At 37.4% G+C, this 19136-nt stretch overlaps 1 protein-coding gene across 1 annotated transcript in view; it reads left to right on the top strand.

Moving 5' to 3' along the window:
* Pla2g4a (phospholipase A2 group IVA) overlaps positions 1–19136 on the top strand; it is a 127615-nt gene that overhangs the window by 70890 nt on the left and 37589 nt on the right. Inside the window, exons 7-8 of the mRNA XM_027935024.3 lie at positions 2325–2466; positions 12416–12552. Coding sequence (XP_027790825.2) covers positions 2325–2466; positions 12416–12552 — 279 coding nt within the window. The remainder of the gene's footprint in view (positions 1–2324; positions 2467–12415; positions 12553–19136) is intronic.

Genomic DNA, 19136 nt, shown 5'->3' with positions numbered 1-19136 from the left:
ATTCTTTTGTCTTGTAATTTGCCCAATGAATGATGATGGATTTATTGGGTTGAGGCATCTCAGTCTCTTGTGTTGATCCCTGGAACATGTGGATTTGATTTAGTAAATGATAAATTTCCATAGCCTCTCAACATATGTGAACAAAAATCAAAAGATAGTACAAGTTAAATTATGTATCATTATTTTGTATTAAGTTGATTCTAGCCTAAAAATGGTATATATCTGGCAGGAGATCAGAAATATTTTTGTGATTTGACTATAAAGCAATGCTACTTGTTCCAGTGAGGTGATTAGGACCACCTTGTGTAAAAGAAATGGTCTTTAACAAGAACACAGTTGCTAAATAGATGTAGAAAAAGCCAACTAAATAACGTACATTCATCTAGAACTAACTTGGTATCTCTTTATAAGGAAATTTAATCATACACTTTTTATATGTTAATTTATATCTTGACTCTAGGATAGAAATGCTTTTCATCAAAGAAAGATTTAATTCTGAGAAAAAATTTTCCATATAATGCCTTCCATAAAACCAAGAAAGACAATTGATTGGAAAGTCAAACATGATACATAAAAGAAGAAATAAATGAACCACAATTCTATTACATATTTGTAAGATTACTTCTCAGCATTTAAAAAATTCTCCTCCAGATATTTTTTTTACTGATAGCTCTGGAACACCTATTCTCATTACACTGTTCATAAATTTTTGAAAATCTTGATTCTTTTATCATGCTTAATATGTTATAGAGAATATGGGTTCCAGAATTTGAAGTCCTGTATTTAAATCTACTTACTTACTGATTATGTTAATGGTTGAAAGTTTTCAAATCGCTTTTTTGCTCAGTGATAAAATAAGAAAAGAATACTTTACAACCATTTTGAGTGTCATGATTAAATAAATTGCTCTTTCTGAAAACCACATGCTATAGGAAACTTTCAAACATGTATACAATATGTTTATAGTGGTGCTGTTTATAAAAATTTTAAAAAAATTGGAAATAACTATAATGTTGATAGATACATCATGGTATATTCATATAATGAAAATATTCCACAATAGTAAAAATGTTTAAATTACTTCTGTTTACTTAAATACAGATGATTCTCAAAGACAAAATGTTCAATGGAAAAAATCATTTCCACTGATAAAATTTATGATAAAATTAAAAGTCTTCAAAAGATCCTCTATATTTAGGAATATATATATATATGTGTACATATATGTACATATATACATATATATTCCTAAATATAGAAGATATTTCATATATTCCTAAATATAGAGGATATTTCATTGTCTTTTATATATATATATTCAAAGCATAAAGATGTACAGTGGAATGATAAAGACCAAATTTAGGTAGTAATTTGCTTTAAGAAGCAGAGAAGACAATAAAATTGAGGGAAATTCATAGGGACAACTGTACAAATGAGATTTTTATCACTTAAAGTGGATTGAAGACACCTAATCTATCACAATTAGTAACAATAGAGAAAATCCAACCCCAGACTAGACTTGCAATATGTGAATTCACTATCTTGCTCTTTTGTACCCTTACGTGATTTTCATAATAATCACGTTTAATAACTATATAATCCAATGCTTTGATGTACTATAACTTAATGGCCATTTCTTTAATGTTGATTAATGTGAATAAATGACCTTGTCAAAATTTACAACTACTTCCTTTAAAGTAGAGTCTAGAAATAGCATTACTAAGATCAATGTTGATGGACAATGTAGTTATTTCTGCTGTTCGTTGTCTTTCAAAATGTTTTGCCAACTTATATTCCTAAAACAAATATAAGAGAAAAAAATCATATTGCTTTATCTTTTCAAGAATTGGAAAATAATTAAAGATTTATTCTTATATATTTTCATTATTAATTATACTTCCTGTTTGGTGAGTGGAGCGATTTGCCCTTCAGGAATCAGTAATTAGTGTACTTTGTGTAGTGATTGTATATTAGTATAGAGAACACAGCCCAGGGGTTCTGTGGTTTCTTCTTTCATTCTATATTTTACTAGGAAAGTGTTTTCTACTGAAGCACTTTTATTGTCCTAATGTATGACTTAGTAGGGGCCTGTTTGCTTGTTGGTTTCTTCTGAACATCTCATGTTCTCCTCTTTCCCCCTCTATTTTTCCTAAAGCATGCTTTGGAACATGCTGCTTTAAGGTATCCATCATTTTGTACTCTTGATTTAGGTCCCTGAGGGAAGCAGGGGGCCACATCCGTGTTTCTGCCCAGGTCTTGAGGGGCTGGTTGCAGATGGGGTGAGGCTGTGGGACACTGGCTTTGACTCCTGTTTTATATCACAGCTCAAGCCCAGACCTGCGGTTCAGCATGGCTCTGTGTGATCAGGAGAAGACTTTCAGGCAGCTGAGAAAAGAGAACATCAAAGAGAAGATGAAGAAACTCTTGGGCCCCCAGAGGAGTGAAGGATTGAATTCTACCCGGGATGTGAGTTGGAAAATTTTTCAAATGTTATTAAAATATTGGACGCTTTCTCCAAAAATTTCATCCCAATGTGGCACTATTATGATTGAGCATTTCGCTTTCAACTTCTTCAGGTAAGGCAAGTGATTCAAAAATGAAAACTATTGGAGGAAGGTCATCTGGAACATTGTTCATATTTGGTTATACTGATTTTTACCTTAATTTTTAAAGCAGTATTTGTTTTACAGAAAAACTGAGCAGAAAGTACAGGAGAGTTCTTATATACTTCCTGTCCCCACACATATACAATCTCTCAGTTTTAGTCAGGGTTCTTGAGAAGTAGAGACATATCTATATCTATATCTACATCTACATCTATGATTTATGAGAGGAATTGGCTCATGTGGTTATGGAAGGTAAGAAGTCGAATGATCTACTCTTAGCAAGTTGTAAAGTCAGAAAATCAAGTGCAATTGGGTCTGAGGCCAAAGGCTCAGAACCCGAGGATCTAATGGTATAGCTGCCAGGCTATGTATAGGCCTACCTACTGGAAATGACCGAGGAGAGGAATGCGGGTGTATGTTTTAGGTCCCAAGGCCCGAAAAGTAGGAGTAAAGATGTCCAAGGGCAGGAGAAGACAGATGTCCCAGCTCCAGGAGAGAAAGAGAGAGAGAGATAATTTGCTTTTCTTCCACTGTTTTGTTCTTTTCAGGTTTGGATGATGCCCACCCACACTGGTAAGGGCAGATCTTCTTATTCAGTTAACTTACTCAAATACTAATATTTTCAAAAAACACCCTCAGAGATACACCCAGAAATAATGTTTTACTATCTAGTTATCCCTTACCCCACTCAAGTTGACACATAGGTTAACCATCATACTCTTGTACTATTAACACTCTACACCAGAGTGGTACATTTGTTACAATCAATGAACCTACACTGACACATTATCACCCAGAGTCGGTTGTTCACTTTAGGGTTTGCAATTGCTGTTGTACATTCTATGGGTTTTGACAAACATATAATGGCATGTATTTACCATCACAGTTATCATACTTTCAATGTCCTAAAAATCTTCTCTGTTCTACCAGTACATCCCTGCTTCTCGTCTAATCCCTGGCAACCACTAATCTTTTTATCTTTTATAGTTTTGCCTTTTCTGAAATATCACATAGTTGCGGTTTCGTAGTATGCAGCCTTTTCAGAGTAGTTTCTTTAGCTTAATAGCATTAATTTTAGGATCCTGCATGTCTTTTCATGGCTTGATAGCTCTTTTTTTTTTTTTTAGCACAAAATAACATTTCATTGTCTTTTTAGCATGAAATCCATTTCACAGTTAATAAATTAACATAATTTTTTAAAGAGGCATAATTTATGCAGAGATATTTATTTCATGAATATGAAAAATTTAGTTCAGATATAAAAGGATTATTGAATTAGTTTTAATAGAGACTAAAACTAAGCTGTGGACTCATCATTACCCAATAAGAAGAAAAATATTGTGAGTTTTTTAAAATGATATTCCAATTAACAATGTAGTTAAATGTGATAGGGGAGGAAGAAAGGAAATGTTCCAGATTTTCCATATTTCAAAGCAGGGAGTTGAACGATACCATCCAAAATTGATCAAGTAGTTAAAAGTAATAACTTCCACATTTTAATATTTTTCATAAGTCCAATTATAGAGAGATGCTAGAATAAAATATTGTGTGAACCAATATTCAAAGTATAAGCCTTCCATGGTACTTTGATGTTTTTTTCCTTTAAATTCCAATAAAGTATAATGTGTTCAATAGCATATTTATAATCTAGTTTTTGACTCTCCATTTTTCTCTTTACCTATCTAGATCTATCTAAAATCCTATGTACTTTTCTCTCTTTTTCTCTATTGGTCTTTCTACCTGAAATTTACACAGATAAATCACTGTAATGAGACTCATCAAATGATAATGGTGAAGTTTCTTGTTGGTGGCATATTAGGTAATTTTTTACATATTTCCTTGAGATTTTCTGTTAACAGTATTTGAATTGAACATAATTTATTTTCATAAAATAATATTTTATTAAATACACAAGTAAACATATATGTGCACACTCCCATATGTACACACACCAAACAGGGTTTTCAGCAGGGATTATTACAAATTAAAAGCAAAATACAACTGGAAATGAGACATACATTCTGACTAAGGGATCCAGGTGAGCACTCATGTTCCACAGGTGACTGCAGATTTCCAGGTGTGATTTAGGTGGCCATAGGAGTGGAACACCAATCTGCTAATGCTAAAGTGGCTTTTGCTGGTATAAAATGCTGCTTCTGGGGATTTTCTTTTGGAAAAGAGGAGAAGTGAAACCTCTATTTAAGAGAGAGAGAGAGAGAGACAGAGGAATGAATTCTAATTCTCCATCTTATTTCCCACCTTAGCAGATCCCTGGTAAAACTCATGGTTAGTTACAGTGTGAGGTTAATTATTACTTGAAAAAACTTTCTTCTCTACCCATTACTAAGAAATTCATAGTTTCTTGGGAAGATTGTGTGTGTGTGTGTGTGTGTGTGTGTGTGTGTGTGTTTAAACATAGATAATAACCCTTTCTGTAGCAATTCTTCTTTTTATCTCCACATGATTTTTCAGGCTCTTTTCGTTTTCATTCCTTGTCATTCACTGTGATGCTGTGCTAGGTGGTGGAGAAGAGTGAAACTGAGGTGCTTAACATTGAATAGTCACTTTCCCTAGTCACATTAAAGCCTAGTTTGGGAGAAAGATATCTAAGCAAAAATAAATAAATAAATAAATAAATAGAGTTGTGTTGAGTTAATAGAGATGTGAGTGGAGGTAGGGACAGTGGAAAGCCTGTGTGCCAATCCTTGAGGAATCAATAAGCTTGTTAGAATGAAAAATAAGGAGACTGATCCCCTGTTAATTTATGTCATTTGAGATCTCAGCTTCCCTCCCTGGTTGCATTTCAGTTCTTGCAGCTGTCTAGCTGTCTTTCTTCCTTTCTTTCCTTCCTTCCCTCCCTCCCTCCCTCCCTCCCTCCCTCCCTCCCTCCCTCCCTCCCTTCCTTCCTTCCTTCCTTCCTTCCTTCCTTCCTTCCTTCCTTTTTCCTCCCAATTGCTGACCTATCCCCTTTCCTCCTTCTCAGAGAGAATCCAGAGTGATTCCCCTGCTGTGGTATCGGCGTGCTTCAGAGCCCATACCTACCTTTTGCAACTTGCCTCTGAGTTCCGTGCAGAGTTTCCTTTGCTTCCAAACGCAGGTCCACATCAGGAATGGATCACAGACCATTCCTGTTAGGAACCCCAGTATCTCCATTATTCAGTCCTTCCCCGGCCACTCCACCCCTGTATTGTCAGCATCTCCTTGGGTATGGATATGTCCTAAATAAATATAAACATGCTCTAAACTTCAATTTAAGAAGAAAGGGGGACAGAAATATCTCCCTGGATTCTGCATTCTCTCCTTTCTCTCTCTCTCTCTCTTTCTCTCTCTCCTTGCTTTCAGACGCAAACTTCTCCAATTTTGTCTCCACAGGAGTCCATTTGACTTCCTGTGTCCTTCTGGTTCCTGCCCTCAGTGTTTTATTGCAGCTGTTTCCCTAATGCTGAGGCATGTGTCTCGCCCTCTCTTAACTACCCTTGAAGCTGCCAGGGGCAAATGTCTTCCTACTTTTTGAAACATTCTCTTTCCTTCACTTACTAATTTCTGGTTTTCATCATGCCTCTTTGATATTTTGCCAAGTTTTCTTATGGAGCACTTTAAATATGGAAGTTGACCTCAAGATTCTGTTCTAGGCCCTCTTCTCCTCTTTCTGTATCCTTCATTGGAGAAATCTTTTGCCCTCCCAGAATGTCACCCAGCTCCTTGCACTAGGGATGTTCACACCGGCATCCATGGCTCAGCGCCTCCTCAGGCTTCAGCCCTGGTCATCTGCAGAGCTCCTTCATGTCCTCAATTGCATACCTCCCAACGCTCCAACTCAGCCTGTCTACGTCCCAAGAAAAAAATCTTTCTTCTCTGGGTTCTTATTTGTTCCTATTCTCCTTCTTTCCACATTCTGTTTACTCTGAATTCAGAGTGACCTTTTTGAAGGTCACAAATTTGGTTATACCAATCTCGAGATTAAAATTCTTCCATTTCTCTTCGGATCTCAGTCACACTAGATATCTCCAACTCCATTTTTTTTTTTTTTTTTTTTGAGGGGTGGGTGGGTGGGTACCGGAGATTGAACTCAGGAGCACTCAACCACTGAGCCACATCCCCAGCCCTATTTTGTATTTAGAGATAGGGTCTCACCGAGTTGCTTAGTGTGTCACTTTTGCTGAGGCTGGCTTTGAACTCATGACCCTCTTGCCTCAGCCTCCTGAGCCACTGGAATTACAGGAGTACACTACCACACCCAGCTCCCATTCCATTTTTGTTAGTTTATTCCACATGCATACATCTTCTCCCAATAAGTGCCTCTTAGTTTCATATCTCTGTAGAACCCTTTTCTAACTAAAGTTTTTTTGGTTCTTCAATATGTTGCTCATGTTCCACACTTTGCTGGCTAACACACTCCCATTATTAATCCACACAGAGATCACTTCTCCTCAGACTCTCTCCTTCAGCAATCCCTCCTGCCTCTCCCCAAATTTAGGTTAGGACTCTCATTTATATCCTTTATGGCACTTTTATGCACCTTATCTACTCAGTGTTTACCACAATTATACTTTAAAACTAACTGCACAAAAACTTGATTTAGTATTTGTCTTCTTCATTAGAACGTCAATTTTACTAGGACCAGGACAAGATCCACATTGTTCATCTCTATATTCCTAGCATGCAGCTGAGTCTCTAGAATGGTAAACCCCCAGTGAGTATTTTGTCATATGAGTGGGGCACAGGTTTCGACAACAGTTTGGCATTGCATCATGGGACAAATTTGCTAGAAGGAGAGAGAGTGAGATTAGGTCTTGAGAGGGAGGAAACCATTGTTAGGCAGAGAGTTTGGATGAAAAGATCCCAGTTTAGACTGTCATATTAGAAATGTACATGAGAGGCACTGGTGCAGGTGTTCAGTTGGTATTTATTCTTGGGTGCTTCAAAAGAGAAACTAGGTGGCAGGCCCTGGCACTCCTTCTGTAGAAGGGAACAGGAAGTGTTCCTTGGAATAGAATCTTTGGCTTCAGATTCATGCAAATGGCAGTAAACAGACTTTTCTGCAACAGATAGGAAATGAGGTAATCATTCTTTTTCTCTGACTATCCTTCAAATTATTAAATTCATGTGTTTGGAAGTCATTTCTAGAATTAAAACCACTTGTTGCTGTGTTGGTTTTGGTCTGCATTTTTTTTTTCTCTTGGCAGAAATAACCAACAGAGACACAATGGACACCATGCATTCCCACAACAAAAATAGTATTTTCCTATTTTTATGTTGCTCTTTGGGTCTCCTAAGTTCCCACTTCCATGCTTCTTGCCCAAATCTTCACTTTAGCTCAGTACTGAGCAACTAGCCTCAAGGTGTATAAGAGTGGATTGTCCTTCTTAAGGGAACAGTACTAACCAAGATTCAATGCAGGCAGAGACTGTGGTTATCTTGTTTTGTTTTAAAAAATTAGACAGCATCAGTGTCATACCTCAATGTTGAATTAAAATGTTGAATGAACTTGGGCACGTTGTTTTACCACTGCTTCACTTACCAAATGGAGATAACGTCTCTTAGAGTGGGATGAAAATGAGTACCAATACTTGCCAATTGCCTTAGAGCACATAGTAATTACTCAGTAAAACTAGTTATTGTACATATTTTTGGATGCTGCTGTTCTATAGCATAGGATCCTGGGATAATAACTTGTCAAAGTTAGTAACTTTAGTTTTCCTGCCTGCATAATAAACTAGTCAAACAGTTACAATTTTTGCTAGTCTAAGACTTTAAAAAAATCTATTGATTTTAATCATTTTGGGTGGAAACCCTTCTAAATTATGCAGTTCCTTGCTCAGATTGGCATTCCCACGTTGGCTTCCTCTGTGATGAGATTCCATCATCACACTTCTCTGTGTCCACTTAAAGCCATTTCTTCAAACTGTCCTTTCTCTCAAATCTGATAAACAAGGTTGTTGTTAGAACACCGTCTCTAATTTGTGTAATTTCTCCCTGAATGAAAGGCTGAGAGCATTCCGATGAGCAAGATAACATAAGGCTTGGCATGCAGGAATCTTCAATGTATTGTGATGGTTCAGAGGCCACTCTGAAATTTTCTTGTTTTTGGTCAGATGAAGTCTCCGGTTATGATCCCTTATGTGAAGAGAAATGTTACTAGATAGAGTCTGTGATTCCTAAAATCTGACTATAACAGCAGAGTTGGTTGGAGACTAAAATCTGGAATTAAGAGTGTTGGGGAAATGAGAAGGAGAGAACGCAGTGTTCATCAGAGAACAGTAGAGGAAACCCCTCTCCTTGAGGACAGCTGTGAGGGCAGCACTCCAGTTTAAACAGAGAGCTTGGATGAGAATCCAAGTGTAAAGTGGGCCTTCAGCAATGCATTCCCTCTGTGCTGAGGTTTGTCACATAAGTCAAGATAAAGACTAGAGAAAAGGGAGAAGGGGACTAGTCAGGCAGAGGGAGGCAGGGCAAAACAGTTTCTGAACAAGGTAATAGAATTAGATCTTGAATGTCAGTAGGAATTTTTATTCCTTTGTTTATGCATTTCCTTCCTCTAGAATACTTCTTATTTCTACCCTTCTTCCGACAATGGCACTTCATGCTGTTGATTCTCATTCCCCTTATGTGTTGTAAACTTGAAGGGCAGACGGTGGCGGAGGACTCCCCATGGAAGAGTTCAGGAAGATGAACAGAGCAGGTGTGGGCTTGCACTGGTCGGATTTCTGGATGAGATATGGAGCTGAGTCATTCTCATCTGAGGTCTTAGTGGGACATAAACAGCGTAGGAATAAAATGGCGCTGCAAAGTGGTCAGGAGAGCAGATGTCCCAGAGACTCCAGTTGCAGTCACTGAGGGGAAAACTCTTCAAGGGGCACAAAGGCCCTTGGCTGTTGAGGATGAGGCTGTTGAGGATGAGGATGGGGATCAAGGCCAGTTAAGCAAGTTCATGCCTGTGGGTGGCGATGAAGGAGGCAGCATGTGGGGCAGGTGCTAGTTTTGCTGCAGGTATTGTTGCTGATCTGTAACAGATTGACCTCCGACATGAGTGTGTGGGGGGGCTCATCCTAGCATTTGAAGCCCTGAATAGAACAAAAAGACTGGGCTCCCTGAGCAGAAGAGACTTCTCCAGCCCTTCCTGCGGAACTCACCTGTACCCTCAGCTCTCCCGAAGTTGCTGACCTACATACCAGATTTGCACTTACTAGTCTCTGCAGTTGTGCGAGCAAATTCATTATCATAAATTTCATTTTGAATATGCACATCCTATTGGTTCTGTTTTTTTTTTTTTTTTGGAAACCCTAATACAGCAGGTAAGGACATTATTTTGTTTTTTTAAACAATTGTTCAGTCTTAAAAAACTTATGAGTTATGTAAAATGCCCTTCAAACTTTATAATTTTATTCTTCAAGGAAGGAAATTAATGATATGGATAAGCCTGTGTATCAAGACATTAAATCAAAACACATGGCTTTTGGTAAATGAAAATTCATTTCCTATAATCATATGAGAAAAGTATGAGAAATATTTACTGACATCATCTATAGAGGAATGCTAATGATATTAAGTCTAAATATAACCTAAATATAGCCTAAAACTACTCAACCTAAAAACTACTACAATAAACTACTCTGATTTATTTGACATCCAGGGCTAATACTTATACCTTATAACTCTCCAGCTATGTCTTTGAACATTATTTCGGAATGACCAGAGTATTAAATCATCGAAATTTAGCCTTCATTTATTGGATAAAATTGTGCTAATATTATTTAAAGTCATGCATGAGTGTAAAATATAGTTTGACTAAACACACAGCAGTTTCTCTCAATAGAGATCACTCTTTCCTTTCTAATCAATGACAAAGAGAAAAGAACATGAATTTTGGTGCAGGTCACACCATAGTCCAAGTCCTGGTTATTACTACTTATAAGCTACTGGCCCGTGAACGTAGTCTTAAGTATGCTTTACTCTTTTGAAAAATGGAATTAAAAGACTCTGGTTTGAGAGCTGGGAAGATTTGATGAAATAGATTATGTCAAAATGTCCACAATGGAGCCGCCACACAAGTATGTCCTTGATGCATCAGATTTCCTTTCCTTTTTTAAAAACAGCTCACATTTATAATTTTATAGTTTTAAATTCATATTTCTGTATGAGTTATGAAACAGAGAATTTCACTAGCTGTAAAAAGTTCCAGGATCATTAGTTTTACCCAATATTTTTCTAGGTAAGTCAACTAAGCCCTGAGAGCATTTTCTTTGCCTCAGGGCACAACGTTTATTTTGGGAAGAGCAGGGGACATTTGTTTTCAGAGTCAAAGTGAAATAACAGCTTTCTTATCTGACTGATCCAGCTTTGAACCCAGACACCACTTTCTAGTTTTGCAACCCTGGGAAAGCTGTCTTTGTGTCTCAATTGCTTTATCTTTAAAAAGAGGACCTTCCTTCTGCAATAGCAGCCTTAACATGTGCTTTGCCTTAAGCCGTTCGGATTCCCATTTTCTCAAATTCCTTTGAATCCACCTGCTGCAATAAGAAGACAGGCCTTCTGGTCCCCAAATCACATCCCCTTTCCTACTTACGCCTGTTTTGGCCTGACCTTGAGCCAAGTGCTTGGAATAATAAATTTACTCTTGTGCTTATTATCATCACACTGCCATAGACTCAACCTTTTTCAAGGTCTAATTCAGATTCCTGCTCTTTGATCCAACCTATGTGGCTACCATTCTCCCACTTTACAACCCACCCCAGCTTTCTTTCTTAGCTTTATTTCCTCTTTCAGATGAACTATCAAGAACTTGTGTTTTACTTTATTCATGATTTTGAAATCAATGTTTGAGCATTGCACTGATCTCACAGCCATTTAAATTACCCTGATGCCCTGCACGGGTCAGGTGTGTTTTTGTTCTGAGTCTCGAGTTTGATTGGGTTGGATGCTTAGGGTCTTTTGATTTGAGGCCAATTGGTGTTAGAGAAGATTCGGGGTTAGGAATTTGCTCCTAGACACCCTAGTATTCACTGGTCTACCTAACTCTCATAAAACACAACCTCTGCAGACTTTTCCATCCATATTTCAGAGTTGCATAATGCCTTCCAACCTTGTAAAACAATCATTCATGGATATGTCATAGTAGGAAGTGGGCACTCGGGGGTTAGTTTCTGAGTACCAGAAACACAGTGCATTCATCATGTCTTGTGTTCAGCTGGGCCAAGACTGAGTGCACTTGTCCTCTCAGCCTGGCTTTGTGCCCTGGGATCCTTGCTCTGGGTAAGGACATCATCATCTGCTAGTGAGCAGAGCTGGACACCCTGACCATCTGACCACATTCCTTCCTCTCTTTTCCTCCCAGCATCAGATCTGTCACCAAGTGTTAAATGTTCTGTAAACATAACTTGAAAGAACGGCGCTTACTTAACTGCAGATTACCAGCTATCAGATCTTACACAAGAAGCACCATCCTTTTAGGACTTTTATCTACAAAATGGGCAAAAAACTGTTTTGTGCTCACCTTGTGGGATTTTTAAGAGAATCAAATAAAACACTGCACCTAAAAGCCAGGCAAAAGATTACAAAGGCTGAACAAATACAGCGTTTTTTGTATGTTGGTAGAGTAAATCATCTTACTAAAACCTGGTTTCCAGTTGACTTTGTTTCTTGGTTTACATGAAATAAAATATTATTTTCTTCTCTTTTAAAACTGGCATTACAAAGCATAAGCGAACTTGTACTTCTTCAAGACAAAGCGTGGAATGTACGACATAAAAATCAAGACTACAGGGAAATGTGCTTTGTGATTTTTACTCTGTGCATGGTCTCTTTTCCAGGTGCCCGTGGTGGCAATCTTGGGTTCCGGTGGGGGTTTCCGGGCCATGGTGGGATTCTCCGGTGTAATGAAGGCGCTGTATGAATCAGGAATTTTGGATTGTGCTACCTACGTTGCTGGTCTTTCTGGCTCCACGTGGTTAGTATGCATGTTTGATTTTAGTTTTGTCGTTCTAGAGGTGTAGAATTCACCCAAATGAAGCATTAGAAGAGAAAACGGATTTAGAAAATTGAGCATTAACTTCAAATTATTGAAATGTTCCAGCCTGATACCACATTCCACTCAACATGTTTATTTAAAAGACAACTCTATGCCTAGTAAGGACTTTGCCATACATCTGCTTCTTTTAAGCCTGTCTTTAACGTACAATGTAGTTAAAACATAAAAAGATACCAACTGAAGAGAATTCTAGATAAATATCACAGAAGTGGAATAACATACTCCACCCATAATTAATTTAATCTTCCTATAATTTGCTGATTTGTGGTCTTTCTGCAAACATGTCTAAGTCTATATGATTCACTGTGTATTCATTTTCTTCTTTAGGGCAAATAGAAGGAAATGCAAGATACTATAGAATACAGAAGAAGAAAAACAATGATTTAAAGCAAAGATATGATATGTTTCACTGATTTGTTTCTGAGTGTGACATTATTTCCTTTGATGTTTTTAAGTTCAGCTACATTTAGGTGGAGAATTACAGCGTCTATATGCATAACATTTATGTCTATTGCTTTGCCTTTTAACAAATGTAAAACATTTCAGAGATGATGCTACATTCTTTCTGGTTTGCCTAGCCCCCAAAAGCCAATTGAAAATCAAATAGAAGTTCTTGCTCAGATGTGATATTCAAATCAGTACCACCTTCTTACAAAAAGTCTGACTCCAGCTTACAAGACCTTTTTAGTCACCCAGCCATGGCAATGCTTGTGTATCATAATATTCTATTTTATATGTCTAGAATGTTAAAGCATCTGTGTAATTTCTTCCTGTGAGGTGGGTATGAGTTTCTTCATTTTTGAGCTAAAGAAAATTTGACTCACAAGCCAAGTGATTCGTCCAAGATTGCCAGAACATAAGCTCATCTCCCTGTACATTCCAGTGTTCTTTCAACTAAACCACAGTCTTCTTATGGACAGCTTCATGGACCAGATAGAGTTCCACGTGTAATAATCCATAGTTTCTAAAATATTTGGCACCATATTCCGTGGTTAAAAAATAGTAACCCAGAGATATGGTTGCCACCTTCTTTATTTGTACCTCAAAATGATTTACCTCCTCTGAAAGAAGGGTGTAGCCCATCATTATTATTTCCCTTGAAGGAAAGAGCAGGCACCTGCCTGTTTAACGAGTACTGGGATGGAAAAACTTGGACCCTTACATTAAATTTCCTACTTAATCATTTTGCTATAATTCTTTCAGTGAGTGTTTTTCTGTTACTCAAAACATTTTAGATTTCTGTTGCCCATCCTGGCGTACTGCAAGAAGTTTGCTTTCTTAAACTTCTCTGATAAAGAAAGTCCAGGCATTGAGTGATGATTTGTGGTCTTTCTGCAAACATGTATGATTGTGTATGCATGGACTGAATTAGAGCTGTAGGAATTGCTTTGGTTACAGATTTGGGGCAGTGTCTTCTTATATTCTCCTGTTGAGGGGTCTGAAAACAAGTTCTATGAAATGTAATTAAGAGAATTTTAAATCTGTACACAGCTTTTATGTATGAGTAACTTTTGCTCAATCTTTCAAAGTCTTAAAGATTCATTCTCTCTCTCTCTCTCTCTCTCTTCCATTTCTTTAAGGGACAGGCACTCCTTAAATCCTTACAATAGATTGACACTCAAGGACCACTTAATTTCCAAATATGACGGTGCCTTTGAAGTTCTTCTTTTCCCTGACTTCTTTGGGGGGCAGGGGACAGGAGCTGAGGCATGTTACACATTGACTTGTCCCTCTTCCCAGTTGCTCCTGTCATAACTTTTTGGCTCCCTTCCATCCTCTCGGGTCGCTCTCTATACTATATTCTCTTTGCTTCTCACAGCACCTTCCCCCTGATGCAGGCTTTCCTCCAGCATCTCCCTTGAGCTTTACTTTACCTAGACATCCCCCTTGGTGATTTATCAGCTCCTACTACTTTAGCTACCACCAACAACAGTTTAATTTGTGGAACCCCAAGTGTCTCAAAACTTAATAGACAATGACACTGCAAAGAGATTTCATAGAGGAAAGTCAAGTAAAGGATAAGTCCCAGGAGGCAAGGGTGGAAAGTGCTTTGAGATTGTGTTTTTTTTGTTGTTGTTTGTTTATTTTGTTTTGTTTTGGTACTGGAGATTTATCCCAGGGGCACTTTACCATTGAAACACATTCCAGCCCTTTTATATATTTTTTTTTTAATTTTGAGACAGGGTCTCACTAAGTTACTTATAGCCTTCCAAAGTTTTTGAGGCTGACCTTGAACTTGCAAGCCTCCTGCCTCAGCCTCCTGAGTCACTGGGATTTTAGGCATGTGCCATCATGCCCACCCAAATAGTGTTTTTTTAAAAGAGAGTTTAGAACTGGGTTTGGAGAGCTTCAGTGATTTTGTCAAGAACCATTTGATAAAGTAAATAAGTGTACTTTTTGATTGTGAAAACGCAAAGGATAAGAAATGAATCGTTCCAGGGTGAAAGTGCAGAAAGTGGGAATGAGAATGTGGGACATGAAAGAACTATTGTTTCAAGCACTTTGGTCAGAAAAGGAAGAAAAGCACAGTCAATATTTGAACACAGTGTAGAGATCGAGGAAGGATTTTGATTTGTTTTCAGCACTGAAGGTACTTGAGTATTTTTGTAGAAGTCTGAAGTGAAGGAATTAGTGTGGAGGGATGGATGAAGGATAAGGAAATAAAAGGATCACAGATATAAAAAAAAAGATTCAGGTGGCCAGGCATGATGGTGCACCCCTGTAATCCCAGTAGCCCAGAAGGCTGAGGCAGGAGGATCTCAAGTTTGAGGCCAGCCTCAGCAACTTAGCGAGGCCCTAAGCAACTTAGCGAGACCCTGTCTCTAAATAAAATAAAAAAAGGTCTGTGGATGTGGCTCAGTGGTTAAGTACCCCGGGATTCAATCTTTAGTACCCCAAAAAAGAAAGAAAGAAAAAAAAGATTTAAACAGAAACAGGAGGCAAGATAGAACGCACAGATGTGAGCCATAAAAAGAGGAGACATGTCCATGAGACAGAAGAAAATGTGGTCCGATGATTCATGGTAACAATTCTGTCTTGAAAAGGATAGTGAGAAAATAAAAAGTTCAAAGGAAGGAATTCGGAAAGACTTGGAAAAACAAATTACAATTCTGGGTGGCGTAAGTTTTTGTATTCTGCTGATACGTGACCATTATTTAGCAGAAATGAGGTAACACGGAAATATCAGGAGAAGCCCTGGACCTCCCAGAAAGTTTTTTGTGAACACAGAATAGAATTCTAGATAGTACAAACTTCCCTTTTGGATACTGCCTTTATGGTAATTATTTTTGGATGTTACCTGTGTTTCATTAAATCTAGGTGTGAGCCAACCTGGAGACATGGCTTGAGTAACCTAGGGGAATGACGATGGCAGTCTGTGTTCTCTGAGGGTTTCAGCACAGTTCTCTTCCTCAGGGGCTGTTCTCTTGCAGCATTAAAGTAGCTACTGGATATTGTTTATCATAATAGTATTATTATTAATAATAACATTATTATTATTATTAATAATAATTGTTAATAGTAACCTAGGCGGTGTTATATCTAGAGCAAAATGTGAGTATCTCTGTATCTATGGACAGCAGGGCCCAGGCCATCTAATTGACTAAAATAGAATTTGAGAATAAGAACTTTCAAAGTTAAAAGTATGAAGAATTCCTGGAACATGGTAAAAGGAACAATTTTAACAGAAGTTGTCACATTAATAGGGATAGGCTCAAAAAGCAAGACATAAGTAGAAAGAACATGTTGTTTGAAGTGGGTACTAAGCTTGTCTTGGTCCCTAATGAATCCTTCCAACTTAGCACAGTGCCTCGGTTGTCTTGGGTGGTTTTTGAATGGCTAAATGAGGACATGTATAAGTGACTGCATTTTATGGGGAAAATTCTTGTAGAAATTCCTCTAAGGTTTCAGGATATTTGCTTCACAAATGTAGAAGATCTTCTCAAGTCATTCCAAATTCTAGCTGATGTATGAGAATCACTTTGATATTTTTTAAACACAAAAATTCCAAGTGTATACCTCTGAATATTCGGATTGAGCAAGTCTTGGGGATTAGGTACTGATATCTTCAAACATGAATTGTATGAGTTGGAGACAGAGATTTAACTGAAGATTTCTTCTTCTCTGCCATCATTTAGTTTTTAAAATCGCACACTTATGAGCCATTTAGATAGGTGTTGCATCAGAAAAATATGTTAAAAATGAGAGGAGATGTTTACAGAATCATAGATTAAATAAGTATAAGACCTTTTCATTTACTAATCAGTTACAGAAGCTGTTAGATCTAAGACACCTACCTTTTCGAAACTTGATTGGTATAATTGGAAATTAGTTGTTAGTTGAGAGATCGAACTACATAGTTAAAAATTGGGATCATATTTTTATACTTTAGATGGCATTATGTACACAAAAGCCAGTTATATCTGAACCTTGCACTCACGGAACTAAGGAAATAAAGAAGCAGAAAAAGCTATTTAAGATTAAATAGTTGCACAGCAAAACTAGTTGTTGCCTATTTTTCCTTTTTTAGCTATCATGAAAGCCAAAACCCAAGTGTTGGATGTGACCATAACGTCGTTATGGAAAGGATGTCCAACTCACCCTGGCCGGTTCTGAGGCATAATATTCATAAAGGTTGAACGACAAAGACCACTAGTCCAATGCCAGTGGCTGAAGTAGTTTAGGCTCTTCTGTTGCATTCCTAAGTCAGCTGCTGCATGAGCAGGGAAGAAAGAAAAGGGTTAGGATACAATGAGTGTGTTTACTTCATCCTCCAAACAGCAGAAGTGGACTGCAGTCATTCTGCAAGGAACAATAAAAGAATCGGGTTGACATCTGCATGCTTTGTGGCCCCGTGGAAAGACCTACCTCTTAAACTGTAGTGCAGAGTCTCCGATTCTAGTCAACATCTAACCCATAAGGAGGTGGTTAATGTTGGGAAGAAGGGAAGAGACCTTCTAAAGGCAATCTACCAGGCAGACGTACTTGTAAAATTATAGGTTAATTCATTTTAAAGTCCAGCTAAATATAAATGGAGAAGGGAAATCTTAGTATAATGGAAATAAGATTTGAATAATTTGTACAGATCATTCTGTGAACAGTAGGGAATGGTGACTTCCAGGAGTAGGATGCTCATACCATTTCCTTGAAACTTTGGCTTTAAAAACATTGTTTCAGTGACTAAATGGATTTCTACTGACATTAAGTCTTTGTCTGGTTATTTTACTCATATGTACGTTTCCTCATTATAAAAAACATTCAAGTCCTTGAATATAAGCAAATGCCATCATAACAATGTGTACGTTTACTGAAAATGATGAGTATCCAGAATATTAGATCTCCGTTGATGTGGATGATCATGTAGACTTTGGAAAAATTACAGGAATGGATGGATAATGTATCTTTCAAGTATACTAAGCTGTACTTAGATAGATATTTGATGATTATACTAGGCTTGAGTTCATGATTATACTAGGCTTGAGTTCAGAGTAAACCTATTCAATTTATCTTTACCACATGGGTACAGTTATAAATGCAGTTTGTGTTAGAAAGATCTTTCAAGAATTTTGTTGTTGCTCTTGTTCAGCATGTTTTTGGGGTCTGTCACTCTCCATTTTTAAATTTATCATTATACTCAATTTTTCTGCAAGAAACACTAAATCCAATGAGAAATTCTAATGTATTGTGAAGGTAAGAACAGTTTGGTCACTAAAATGAAAATCTTGTGTAATACATGTAAAAATAAAGACCTATCAGGAAGAGGACAAATTTTGAATTCTAGTCTGCTGTTATTAATTGGGGAATATGAATCTATTATTAAAATACACCAATCTCTTTCCTTGTCTTTAAAATGGAAGATCTAGATACCATTATGGGTCTTTGAGACAGCGGTTTCTGAATAATTAGCTAGCACAGTGCTCAGAACATAGCAGAGTCTCAACAAGTTAGGTTTTCTCTCTTCCTGAAGTCTTAGGGTAACCATTTTGTCTTGAATATTAGCTGGTCACTGATGTTAAAAAAATGAATGAATAAGCAAAGTTCTTCTCCTGAAGGAAATCACAATTATTGATGGATTCAGATAAGGAACAATTGCTATTCCCTGTGAGCTCTGCAGTACTAGAGATTTTGGTTCACATGAGGAAAGTCAGTAACTGAATACATATTGTCTAGATACCAAATACAAGGCTCATGGTGATTTTCAGTATCTTGTGATGATTCACAAGAGGCCAAATGTGTAGTGACCAAGAGGCTTCACAAGAAATCCCTTACCATACTTTATTCTTCTCTGGAATTTTGCTTTCAAATTCATATTCTCAAGACTTCTGAGGTCTACCTTTGGCAAGGTTTTGGGTTTTGTCAACTTGGCCAGTGAACAATTTACAAAACAAAACAAAACAAAAACCCAAAACATTAGTCAGGAGATTTACCATTCATAATAGTGGACAGCACATTTTTCTGCCGGTAGATAATCCTAACAGAAAGTCAGGTCATCAGATAGCTCTGCT

This window comes from Marmota flaviventris, chromosome 12, assembly GCF_047511675.1.
Source record: "Marmota flaviventris isolate mMarFla1 chromosome 12, mMarFla1.hap1, whole genome shotgun sequence".
In the NCBI taxonomy this organism is placed as follows: Eukaryota; Metazoa; Chordata; class Mammalia; order Rodentia; family Sciuridae; genus Marmota; species Marmota flaviventris.
The sequence above is the reverse complement of the archived record's forward strand: the minus strand, read 5'-3'. Positions and strand labels throughout refer to the sequence as shown.